This window comes from Neoarius graeffei, chromosome 11 (genome assembly GCF_027579695.1).
Source record: "Neoarius graeffei isolate fNeoGra1 chromosome 11, fNeoGra1.pri, whole genome shotgun sequence".
NCBI lineage: Eukaryota > Metazoa > Chordata > Actinopteri > Siluriformes > Ariidae > Neoarius > Neoarius graeffei.
In genome coordinates, this window is record NC_083579.1 from 71,076,770 (window position 1) to 71,089,693 (window position 12,924).

At 40.3% G+C, this 12,924-nt stretch overlaps 1 protein-coding gene across 2 annotated transcripts in view; it reads right to left on the reverse strand.

The window, feature by feature from the left end:
• Window positions 1–411: 411 nt before the first annotated feature.
• The window catches only part of eipr1 (EARP complex and GARP complex interacting protein 1), a 139,253-nt gene continuing 126,740 nt past the window's right edge, over window positions 412–12,924 (reverse strand). For both annotated transcript variants that reach the window (XM_060934687.1, XM_060934688.1), the window contains 2 exons: window positions 7,997–8,184; window positions 412–655 (listed from right to left, as the gene is read on the reverse strand). In XM_060934687.1, the coding sequence (XP_060790670.1) occupies window positions 8,010–8,184 (175 nt within the window). In that variant the 3' untranslated portion in view covers window positions 412–655; window positions 7,997–8,009. The remainder of the gene's footprint in view (window positions 656–7,996; window positions 8,185–12,924) is intronic.

Here is a 12,924-nt window from a genome sequence, read left to right on the forward strand (position 1 = left end):
GCTGAAGTGAGCTGAAAAAGGGTAGTGGAAAAGGGCCATAACCTACTGTCAGTTCTGCGATGAAATCTCAAGTGCAATCACTGTAAACCAATCAAGCCCTGCAACACACCACCACTCTGACTTCCTGTTTCAAAAGGAAACGCGTCAACGTACAGAATCAGTTCGACTTAACACCGAGGTGGGAAGTCTGTTCTCTGCAATGTTCAAGCTACAAAATGGGGGAAAAAAAAAAAACAAAAGCAAAAAACAACAACATGGACACCACCATGAAAGCATGTGTTCATGAGCAACAAGCTAGCTCGCTAAATAATATTAGAATATCAGTTTATGATGCATTTACTATTTCAAAACTGTACGTGTAAGCAGTGTGTCTATGTGGATTAACCTGAAATAAATACGACTACAGACTCATTTAGTAGTGAAGTGATATTTTATTTACTGTTGACAGGATGGACGGGAACATTGATCTGACGTCATGTGCTGAACTCAGGGCTGAGGACACCTTCCCGACTTTCCAAGTAGGAATTCCAAGCTCAGCGGCGTTTTCTTTGTTTTTTCCTTGTCGGAGGTTGGAAATGACAAGTTCCAAACTTGAGTTGAACGCAGCGCAAATGACCCTCAAGCCATGTGGATTCATGTGGATTTTAAGTTCTGTCTGTGAAGAAATGCATTGAAAAATGTGATGAAGTGAATTAAAACAGCCAGAAGCACTGCTGAAGTACAAAGTCTTGGCCTTTCTAATCCATTTTATTTGGAATGTACACGGACAATCAGAATAATCAGTCAAACCACACAGAACATCTGACACATTTGCAGTACAAAAGCCAAGCTGCAAAAGAAGACATTTTAGCAAGTGAAAACATCATGAATATATTCGGATTTATTCAGTATTTCCTATTATAAGATTACAATAAACCAAATATTTAACAATTCTTCTCTGGAGGTGAAGTGAATTTTGGTGAATAACAGTCTCGGTTATCATTTAAATATATTGGCTGACTTTTTTTCGTGGTATATCAGATATGTTCCATTCAGCTAGCATGATACTGAACGAGTTGAAGACGAGTAGCTGAATGGAATATATCTGATAGATCATGAAAAAAAGCCAGCCAATATTATTATTATTATTATTATTATAATACATACACACTCTTCATATCAGTATTCTTGAAGGCCAACGCTAGCTTACCCACGACTTGGTGCTGTTAGCGCGGCAGTCCATTTAGCTTCCACCCAGTGTAGCAGTAGCCTTAGCGAAGGCCGATGCTAGCTTATCTGTGACTCAGTGCTGTTAGCACGGCAGTCCATTTAGTTTCCAGCCGGCATAGCAATAGCGTTAGCGAAGGCCAATACTAGCTTACCAGTGACTCGGTGCTGTTAGCACGGCAGTCCAGTTAGCTTCCCACCAGTGTAGCAATAGCATTAGCAATGGCCAGTGCTAGCTTACCCGTGACTCGGTGCTGTTAGCACGGCAGTCCATTTAGCTTCCAGCCGGCATAGCAATAGGGTTATCAAAGGCCAATGCTAGCTTACCAGTGACTCAGTGCTGTTAGCACGGCAGTCCATTTAGTTTCCAGCCGGCATAGCAATAGCGTTAGCAAAGGCCAATACTAGCTTACCAGTGACTCGGTGCTGTTAGCACGGCAGTCCAGTTAGTTTCCCACCGGTGTAGCAATAGCATTAGCAATGGCCAGTGCTAGCTTACCCGTGACTCAGTGCTGTTAGCGCGGCAGTCCAGTTAGCTTCCAGCTGGCATAGCAATAGCATTAGCAAAGGCCAATGCTAGCTTACCCACGACTCGGTGCTATTAGCACAGCAGTCCATTTAGCTTCCAGCTGATGTAGCAATAGCGTTAGTGAAGGCCAATGCTAGCTTACCTGCGACTCGGTTATGTTAGCACGGCAGTCTAATTACCTTCTAGCAGGTGTAGTGTTAGCGAAGGCCAACGCTAGTGTAGTCAAGCCGAATATTATTATTATTCCTGTGTAATTTACTTAGTTACTTTTAAAATCAACAACAGAGCAGCCTGGCAGCCAAAATTCTCTTAAAATCTTCCATTTTTAACGAAGCAACCCTGATGGCCATGTTTGTTTACAAATTGTCATTATTGCTTGGGAACGCAGAAGTTTTAAGTCTCCAATGTCTGACATCGTGCTGTCTTGACAACGTGCAATATATCTCATCTCATCTCATTATCTCTAGCCGCTTTATCCTGTTCTACAGGGTCGCAGGCAAGCTGGAGCCTATCCCAGCTGACTACGGGCGAAAGGCGGGGTACACCCTGGACAAGTCGCCAGGTCATCACAGGGCTGACACATAGACACAGACAACCATTCACACTCACATTCACACCTACGGTCAATTTAGAGTCACCAGTTAACCTAACCTGCATGTCTTTGGACTGTGGGGGAAACCGGGGCACCCGGAGGAAACCCACGCGGACACGGGGAGAACATGCAAACTCCACACAGAAAGGCCCTCGCCGGCCACGGGGCTCGAACCCGGATCTTCTTGCTGTGAGGCAACAGCGCTAACCGCTACACCACTGTGCCGCCCACAACGTGCAATATTGTAACAATATTGCACGCTCATTCTCCATTGGGTAGAGTGATGTAACGTGGAGGATAAGCAATATGAGAACAATATTGCCTGCTATCAATAAACCCATGAGAAGGGAATAGAATACATGTTTTTACTCCATGGAAAAAATGGCCCGTATGTATAATAATCACATGAGCCAGATAATTGTTTCAGTTTAAATACAACAGTGATCATTTTAAAAAATTGCATAAAAAATTATTTATTTCATACATCAGAAGCAGCTTGCAAAAGTAATAACTTTGCAGCGCAGACTTGTGTCACTTATCTACGCCGACTCACATAAAACACTTTGCTTTGAAAATCGAAATAAATCACAACCCCACCTTACCTTTGAATAGTTTTCGACCAAACTTCGTAGCATCTTTAGTGCTTTTAGGAACAGCATTTTCTTTCATCATTTGTAATTCTCCCTCACTTACGGTATCAAAACAATTGGCCGCCATTTTGCCGAGTCGCTTGAGGTGATTATCGAGAAATAGTCTGAATCTCTCAACCAATCAGAGTGCACGATTTCCTATAATCACATGTGTATTTATACTAAATGATTATTAAACCTATTTCTAAACGTTTTCACTAATTTCAAGTTTGAAATAGTTCTGTTTAATTGCCATTGTTTTATTTTAAGCATTTGTTTCGAGAAAGAAGCAAAACTATCTCCCAATCGAAGACAATTTATAGCTTGAAATGAGTAAAAGCATATACACTGTTGGAAATAGGCTTACAGTAGGAATCCATTTCTGTCCCCCAAGGTACAACCTATACTAACGTACCCCCCAGGGCTCATTATTACAACTCAAGGTAACTAAGTGTACCTTTTTATGGCCAAAAAGAGACATACATATTCCCAAGCAGGATATAAAGGGTACAAAAAAGTACTTTAGAGGGCGCTGATCCAGTGACGAGCCATTGTATTCCTAAAGGTACAATCATGTACTTTATTTTCTGAGTGTCCAATAGGGTGGTCCCGAAATGTATGGGAAAATTTTTTTTTTACCAAAACATTCCAACCAACCTACCATTTTTTTACATAGGCTAAAAGAAGGCAACAAGCAAAATTTCAGAAAAATTGGTTAATATTTAGAGGTGCCACACAAGGTTGCAAATGGGGTTAAGCCATTAACATTAGTTGGTGCGTAGACTGTTGCAGAGAAGATCTCAAACCCCCAAAAAGTCACAGTTCTAGAGGGAATATGCCACTTTAATGAAAAAGAAGAGGCAGGAAGAGTTTATAGACTGATAGAAGGTTAGCTTTCATGCACTAAGGGGTTCTTAAACAATGAGCACTGATCGTATGCTGATGAAGTTGTGAATGTTTTTCTTTCTATGTTTTTCAGATGGCTAGCAACAGTAATACAAGTAGTACCGGTGGTGCAAAGCACAAAACCAGAAAGGACAATTATGTTTGGTTAATTGGTCCCACTTCCAAGGAACTGTCTGGGAGAAAGCTTCCATCTGCTAGGGAAGTCCTTAGTGTGTTCTTTTATCTCCCCAAGATACCATAATACCAAAGGGTTTAGAAAATCACAGACAAGTAATAGCTATTGTTACTTTGAACACAGGAAGTTATATTACTGTATTGTTTGTATTAATATGAAACAGTTAATAAGCCACATTATTTTATATTGTGTCTTGAGTGAAAACTTTAATGGCTTTGTGGCACCTCTAAACATTGTTCAATCTTAACCAAATTTCGCACAATAACTTCTTTTAGGCAATGTAAAAAAAAAAAAAAAAGGTAAGGTGGTCGTAACAAAATCCTAAAAAAAAATTTTTGGGACCACCCTAGTGTCCAAAGAGACTAAATCATCTTATATTCAATGTTAGAAATATAAGACACTCTCCCAACAAGATATTTTCACTTGGTAAGATATCATTTTTTGCAGTAAAGCTTTCAGGCTGTGATAGCATTTTGTGACCTTAGTATTATAAAGTGCCATCTCCCGTTCATTCTTAACCCAGACCAGTGTTGTAGTCGAGTCACTAAACCTCGAGTCCGAGTCCAGTCTCGAGTCCCCAGTGTTCAAGTCCGAGTCAAAGTCCAAGTCATTCAAAAAAATTTCGAGTCGAGTCCGAGAACAAGACTCCAACTGCACCGTGTGACGGTGGCTGTTTTAGTGCCTTTAACATTTGTTCCTGAACGTGACGTATGAACAGGTGAATGTGCTTCTCTTTATCAGGGTGTAGGCGCAATTGGTAATTAAGTGATCAATCTCATTAAATCAGTCTCATTAAATCATTAAATCAGTCTCATTAATTAATCTCATTAAATCACTCATTGAATCAGTCTCATTAATTAATACCATTAATTTTGGTGCTTAATAATAAATTACCAAACAGCTAAATTATGGTATATTCCAAATTATTATGATCACTTACTGTATTACACAACTCATATGCACCTTGGAATTATTTTGAGATTGGGCGACTTCAAGTATATTAGGAACAACAAATAAACACACAGTTTCAATAATAATTGAATTTATTATAAAGATAAAAATGAATAATAGCAGTTGGAATCATTATATACAAATATGATATGGCATGTTCATATACTTGATGAGCGGGTGTGTGAACGTGTGTGCGTGTGTGTGTGAGAGTGATGTGTGAGAGTGATTGGAATCTTATCTGTGTGTGTGTTTGTGTGTTATCTGAGGTGTGGGGGTGGGATTTGAGGAGAACAAAGGATTAGCGGTAGCTAACCCACGTGGTGGAGACAAAGGAATTAGCTCTGTGTTGCTAACGAGGCAAAACCATTAGCCGTGGTAGCTAACTCCACGTGTGTGTAAGAGGCCTGTGGCCTACAACAAAAGAATTAGCTCTGATTGCTAATTCACTAGCTTATACATTCCTAAATCCACTGAAACCTTGATGAGGCCAAAATATGTGTAAGAATGAAATTAAGAGTGTTAGGAAGGAATAGAAGAAGCATGCAAAACCTATCTGTTAAACACAACTGAGAGATCAAAACAAAATAGAACAATCATCAATTCAACACCCTAAGTGTTTACAGTGTACACAATTAAACAGTTCCTGAGTTTAAATTCACACTGCTTCATAAAGCTAATTCCTAAGACTAGTTTTATGCCCAAAAAATGCCAGTCTTACTTCAGTATCTCGCTTATAGTGCAAGATTATGGAGATATGTTCCAAGACTTTTGGAGTCCACAGGAGCATGTGAGTCGCCTCCATGGAAAGCAGAGGATTTCTTGGTCCGAACGCTTCGTAGTTCGTGGGAAGAAGTCCCTGATCAAACAATGTGCACAGCGCTTTTATTTAGAAGGGATCCGGTCGCTTCTAACTTTAAATGAACTGCTCTGGGCTGCAGTCTTGTAACGTTACTGATAATGAACAAATGAAACCGGCTGTAGCTCAACCGACAGAGAGAGATAGCATGATTTAAGTAGTTCTACCGTGGTCAAAGGTAAACAAAAATCGCGCTGAATCATTTTTCTTGGGAGAAAAGATGTCTGTATCTTGGGGGCTCGGAGCAAGCGGTCCTCCTTGTGTCCGTATTGAATTCACGGCGCCGAAAGAGGAAGTATGGCGGATTTCCGGGTCACTTATGGGCTCAGGGAGGAAGTGACGTAGGTGATCCCGCCCAGGCGTGACGTAGGTCAACGCGGAAGCTGGCCGATGGGACCTGTAGTTTCTTAAAGACTCTGTGTTGTAGTTCTTAGATGGACTGTGTTACTTACAAGGGAGTGTGAAGTATTCTGTCAGAGATGGTTGGGAGACGGATGTAAGTGCAGAAGATATGTTTATTAATACAAGCGAAGACGGTAAACAATCCAGAACGGCAGGGAAAATCGTAAAACAATGAAACAGGCAATCGGTCGAGCGAGGCACAAACATGCTATTGTAGACTCGGCAGAATCAAAAACGAGAAACAGGAAATCAGGGATCAGGAAACCAAACAAGGAAATAAGGCTCGGTAATGTGTCAGCAACGCGACTCAATACTTCGCAAAGTAAGTGTATTTTCACAGTTTTTAATATAGGTGTGCTGATTGCACCTTAATCCTGTGCAGGTGCGAGTCGTTTACAGCGCGTGCGAAAGTCCGCTTGGAGCGCGTGCTGTCCGGAGCGCGCCCGAGAGTCTATCTGATGCGCATGCCAAGGCATGCCGGTGTGACACTCTTGCATGAAATTAGTCCAAAAATTAATGTAGATGTAAATACCTTATGCCAAATTATTATAGCATGTTACAAAAAATAAAGAAAAAAATCAGAGTCCTCGTCTCCAATTTACGAGTCCGACTGCAGTTAATGTACGAGTCCGAGTCACTTGAGTCATCAGTGCTCAAGTCCAAGTCGAGTCACGAGTCCTTAAAATTAGGACACGAATCGGACTCGAGTACTACAAGCCTGTTTTAAGCCGAATTTAATGACATTATTGGTTTCTACCTCACGTCATGTCTCAGGGTTTCTATCTCATGTTGTCTCGGGGAGTTTTTCCTTGCCATTGAGGCCCCTGGCTTGCTTATTAGGAACGGAGTTATAAATGTAAAATGTATATCTGGAATTTATATATTTCTATATATTAACGCTGCTTTGTGAGAATGTCCATTGTAAGCTCATCTCACCATAAGGCCGATGAGCTGTTGCTATGCCGTGGTGTCCGTCATCGGTCCGTCGTCCACCGTATCTTCGTCAGTTCTCCATGGATTTCTGAGAGTATCCAAAGAGACTAAGGGGCACGAATCGGACTCGAGTACTACAAGCCTGACCCAGACAGAACTTTATAATATTAAGGTCACCATGTATTGATCTGTTGAATTACGATGTTACTTATTACAGAGCTGATCATACACACCGTGAAATTCACATTAACGCTTCTAAGTTTGGATGCAGATTCATTCCTCATCTCTCTCTCTCTCCTTACATCTCGAGCTGTTAATGTGGAGTTGTATGCTTGCGGTAAGTAAAGGAGAAGAGAAGAGAAGAGAAGTGAAGGCTAGAGGAGAGTAGCCCCACTGTGCCATGCTGCCCCTGGCACGCTGTTCTCCCTGGCTGCACTTTCTACTCAGCAGTGGTGCCCGAGGCTGAGCGAGATGAAGCAAGCTTCTAACAGAACTAACAGAATAGACACTGGCTATCAACTCGAGGGGCTTTTTCAAAGCCATACGCCACTCCATGCCCTCCAGCCTTCTCTTCTTCAAACAGCCTTGCAGCCAGCACTATACTCTCCAGGGCTGCCTCTAATTGGTCGAGTTAATAGTGTCCGTGTATTTTTAATGCAGCTCTAGAACAACTTTCTTTCTTTCTTTCTTTCTTTCTTTCTTTCTTTCTTTCTTTCTTTCTTTCTTTCTTTCAATCCCTTGCTCTGTGTTTAGCATTCGTTTCACTCACGTCTCTTGCGTTCAGCAGTCTAAAAAATGGTTTTCGGTTCTCACTCACCGCTTTAGTCATGCTACAGTAAGATGCGGTATTTCAGAGCCCTGGGCACTCTGTTAATCACCAGCCTCCCATCGTAACTGAGTGAAGCAAAGAGCCAGGGATCGGCTGAAGACCACTCTGCCGCGTACACGCTGTCCTCGTGCTCCTCATATGTAGCAATGATGCTGTCCTGGAGTGGCTCTTTGTTCCTGCACACAGGAAACACAAGTTCACTTGGACCTGGCTGCATATGTACTGGATGATTATCATCACTGTAACCCTTCCTGCACATAAACAGCACAAAAAGTGCTTTCTGGAAAACAGGACCAATTAAAGTAGGAATGCATGAACGTAATGAAGAAAAGTATAAAGCAGAGTTTGAGGCTAATTAATTAAATGTGCAACAATAATATTTTTGCTATTTATTGGAGCTTTTTATTCTTGACGGTTTCACACATTTCTATTCCAATAAGCCATTAGATTCGTGTTAATTCCAGGACTACTTGTTTCTGAGATATTGGTTTTTCCAAAAAACTCGTTCAAGTGACTCACCAGACAAACGGGCTAATATAACAATGATAAGAACTGAAGAATAATTAGAATAACTTCTATTATTCTATCCACATTCACTGGATATGAGCAATCGCACGCTCTGATTGGCTACTCTACTACTAGGATATCCGCTCATATACCATGAGTCAGGCTTGTAGTACTCGAGTCTGACTCGTGCCCTAATTTTAAGGACTCGTGACGTGACTTGGACTTGAGCACTGATGACTCGGACTCGACAAATTTTAAATAAAAACTATGTTTTGTTAACTTAATACCACATACCGATTATTTTTTATAAATAATCATCTGGATGTCGATAATTATGGAACGGTGTCGATAACTGTGGACAAAGGTGTCGAGAATTGTGGAACGGCAGAGGTGGACAGTAACGAAGTACATTTACTTGAGTACTGTACTTAAGTACACGTTTTGAGTATCTGTACTTGACTTGAGTATTAATTTTTTGCCAACTTACGACTTTAACTTCACAACATTCGAAAAGCAAATATTGTACTTTTCACTCCACTACATTTCTATCAAGGTCCTCGTTACTATGAAGCAGCTTTGAAAGTGGATGTTTTTTTCTTTTCTTTTCTAAAACGTGATTGTTTTTTTTCCCAGGTGACACTGAGACAGCCGATCAGTAATCACTAGGGTCACGTCACGTCCATAGACTGTATAAAATCAAGATCAATGATTTCTCAGCAGCGTTATTTGAACACGATCAGTTGATGGCAGAATGGAAGGAGGTGGTTCTTCTGGGGAATGAACGCACTCATGGCTATACCTAGAACCCATGTTTCAGTTTTCTGAAAGGATTAAAGATTTGTTTCATTTTAAATGTTTGCTTTGTTTGCCGAAAACGAACCACATCACGGTGTACAAAAACTCGCCGTCTGACCTGCGGAAGCATATTAAGGAATATAAACGTTTTATTCCAAGAGAAAGCTTGCAAGTAAGTTGTATGTGCTTTTAGAGCTAGCGATAACATTGCAATAGCTATGCAGTCTGGTTAGTCACATGACTTTCTATGGATTTGCCCGCCAAGTTGCCGTAGCCTTGTCCACGGCTAACGATAACACATAGCTAGTTAACTTGGACACTGTTAGTTAGCATGTAAAAACAGAGTTACGGTAACATGAATAACGTTAACTTATCTGAAGTCCTTTCAGAAATGTTTTATCATAATCTTGCCAAATAAACAAAATGTAGAAAACTTTCTTTTCTAGTCACATTAGATACCCAATATGATTTCGAGTTTGAAAAGAGTTTGCTAGCATGTCAGGTGGAGTTTCACTGACTAGCTAGCTTAACGTTAAACCACCATGATTCCATAGGCAGATTCAAATGTACATGAATACATGCGCACACGCGAGACCTGTGAGATGGACAGTATTGTACTAGTCAGTCACAACAAATTGCTAGAATTTTTTGTTTTGATGCAAGATGATGGTCTTGCTTTTTTTTTTGTCTTGCTTAAAGCAGTGTTGCTGTTGGGCAGTTATTAAGCTCGAGGTGTGGATCTGGGTTTTAATCAGGTTGGAGTGTCGTTTTTATTTTCTGAGCAAGCTGCATTTACAGCTATTCCACTGTCTTCCTGATTAACATACACATACATGTGTGCACACACTGCCAGAGCTGTGTTAGAACACTACCATGCTGCTTTTATTCTACAGGTTCTACAAGCGAGTCAGTAAATCCAGTCGGTTGCTTCAAAGGCATTAGGTTTTGTAAGAGTTGTAGCAATAATACAACAATGCACTGACAGAAAATGTACTTTTAATACTTAGGTATTTTCAAAAGCAAGTACTTCAGTACTTTAAGTAAAAATTTGACTGGACAACTTTCACTTGTATTGGAGTAACATTTGACCAGTGGGATCTGTACTTTGACTTAAGTCATGAACTTGGGTACTTTGTCCACCTCTGCAGGACTGTGAAATAGAAATGACAAAATCCGAGGAAACAATTTTAGCAGGGGGTCTGGGGGGCGCAGCTCCCCAGGAGCCGTGGGCCTGGGGGCCGCAGGGCCCCAGAAGCTGAACAGATTTTGTGTATATTGATAGATTTGAAGCATCTCCTGAAAGCAAATATTTTCTCAACCATGCCATTTAATTTGAACTGTCATTATTATGTTGAAAAATACAATGTGAACTGATTTACCTTTTAACTGATAAGGGTTCACTTGAAGAATGAAAATATATCAATAACATACCTCATATTGTAAATTCACTCATATTCTTGTGTCGATTTGTATCAATTCATTGGGTACCATAATGTCTTTTCCAGGGGGGAAATTCTAGACTGACTATTAAATAATAGTCACTAATGTTCTTGTTTTTGAACTGATTCAATACCAAAATGTCTTTCTTGTTCATGTTAGACAGATTCTAGTCAAAAACTATATACAACTATTTACAAGTCAATATTTATATTTATTTCCTTTTCTTTGTTCGCAGTTTCTTCAGCTTAGAAAGCCTACTCTTTTCTTTCTGACTTTCTATATGGCTTTTCCTTGCTCTTTTGGTCTCTCTTTCATTACATATTCATGATAACAATGAACATTATGAACAATAACATAAGTTAAAACTACATAAATAATAAAATGTGAACAAGATGGTCTACCTGGTAATCTATAGTTCAACAGCTTCAATTTCACCAATTCCGCATGTTTTTTTTCCCTTTAACATGGTCAACCAAATGTGTTCTTCCACCAGAACCGTACTTCACATCCTGATGGCACAAGATGTAGTAAGCTTTCCCCGGTTCTTTTATCTTCCGTATGTGCTCATGGAGATATTCACTACCGGCTTTAAACTCCAGCCATCGCCAATTCCATGGATTTTTGATGCCGTTTTCCTTGTCAATGTTTTTGACATCGTCGGTCTCACCGTCCTCCCTCTGAACGATGTCCCTCCGTGACGCGGACATACCGCGAAATTCTCCTTTTCAAAACCGTTGATATCGAAAGCGTGTTTAAAGAGCACAATGGTAAAACGAAAAGAACACAAGATTCGCGCCATGGTTTGTAAGCATGGCACAAATGCCGTAAACTGGTCTGTCATTGTCGCAAAAGAAAAAAAGATACCAAAAAAATTACAATGTCGTTACAGAAAGAACAATTTGCGGTAGGCTCTTTCCCAGACTCGCCGGCTCGGTGACACTCGCTGTACGAGACTACTAGCGGTCAGTAGACAACAACCCCCCCCCCCCCAATTTGTTATTGCAAAATTAGATGATTTACTAAAATGATATTTTTGGCGGCCAAATTCGCGGAATTCCGCGGATCCGCGGATTTTTCACAGCCCTGCCTCTGTGGAACGGCACATAAACAGCACAAAAAGTGCTTTCTGGAAAACAGGACCAATTAAAGCAGGAATGCATGAACGTAATGAAGAAAAGTATAAAGCAGAGTTTGAGGCTAATTAATTAAATGTGCAACAATAATATTTTTGCTATTTATTGGAGCTTTTTATTCTTGACGGTTTCACACATTTCTATTCCAATAAGCCATTAGATTCGTGTTAATTCCAGGACTACTTGTTTCTGAGATATTGGTTTTTCCAAAAAACTCGTTCAAGTGACTCACCAGACAAACGGGCTAATATAACAATGATAAGAACTGAAGAATAATTTGAATAACTTCTATTATTCTATCCACATTCACTGGATATGAGCAATCGCACGCTCTGATTGGCTACTCTACTACTAGGATATCCGCTCATATACCATGAGTCAGGCTTGTAGTACTCGAGTCTGACTCGTGCCCTAATTTTAAGGACTCGTGACGTGACTTGGACTTGAGCACTGATGACTCGGACTCGACAAATTTTAAATAAAAACTATGTTTTGTTAACTTAATACCACATACCGATTATTTTTTATAAATAATCATCTGGATGTCGATAATTGTGGAACGGTGTCGATAACTGTGGACAAAGGTGTCGAGAATTGTGGAACGGCAGAGGTGGACAGTAACGAAGTACATTTACTTGAGTACTGTACTTAAGTACACGTTTTGAGTATCTGTACTTGACTTGAGTATTAATTTTTTGCCAACTTACGACTTTAACTTCACAACATTCGAAAAGCAAATATTGTACTTTTCACTCCACTACATTTCTATCAAGGTCCTCGTTACTATGAAGCAGCTTTGAAAGTGGATGTCTTTTTCTTTTCTTTTCTAAAACGTGATTGTTTTTTTTCCCAGGTGACACTGAGACAGCCGATCAGTAATCACTAGGGTCACGTCACGTCCATAGACTGTATAAAATCAAGATCAATGATTTCTCAGCAGCATTATTTGAACACGATCAGTTGATGGCAGAATGGAAGTAGGTGGTTCTTCTGGGGAATGAACGCACTCATGGCTATACCTAGAACCCATGTTTCAGTTTT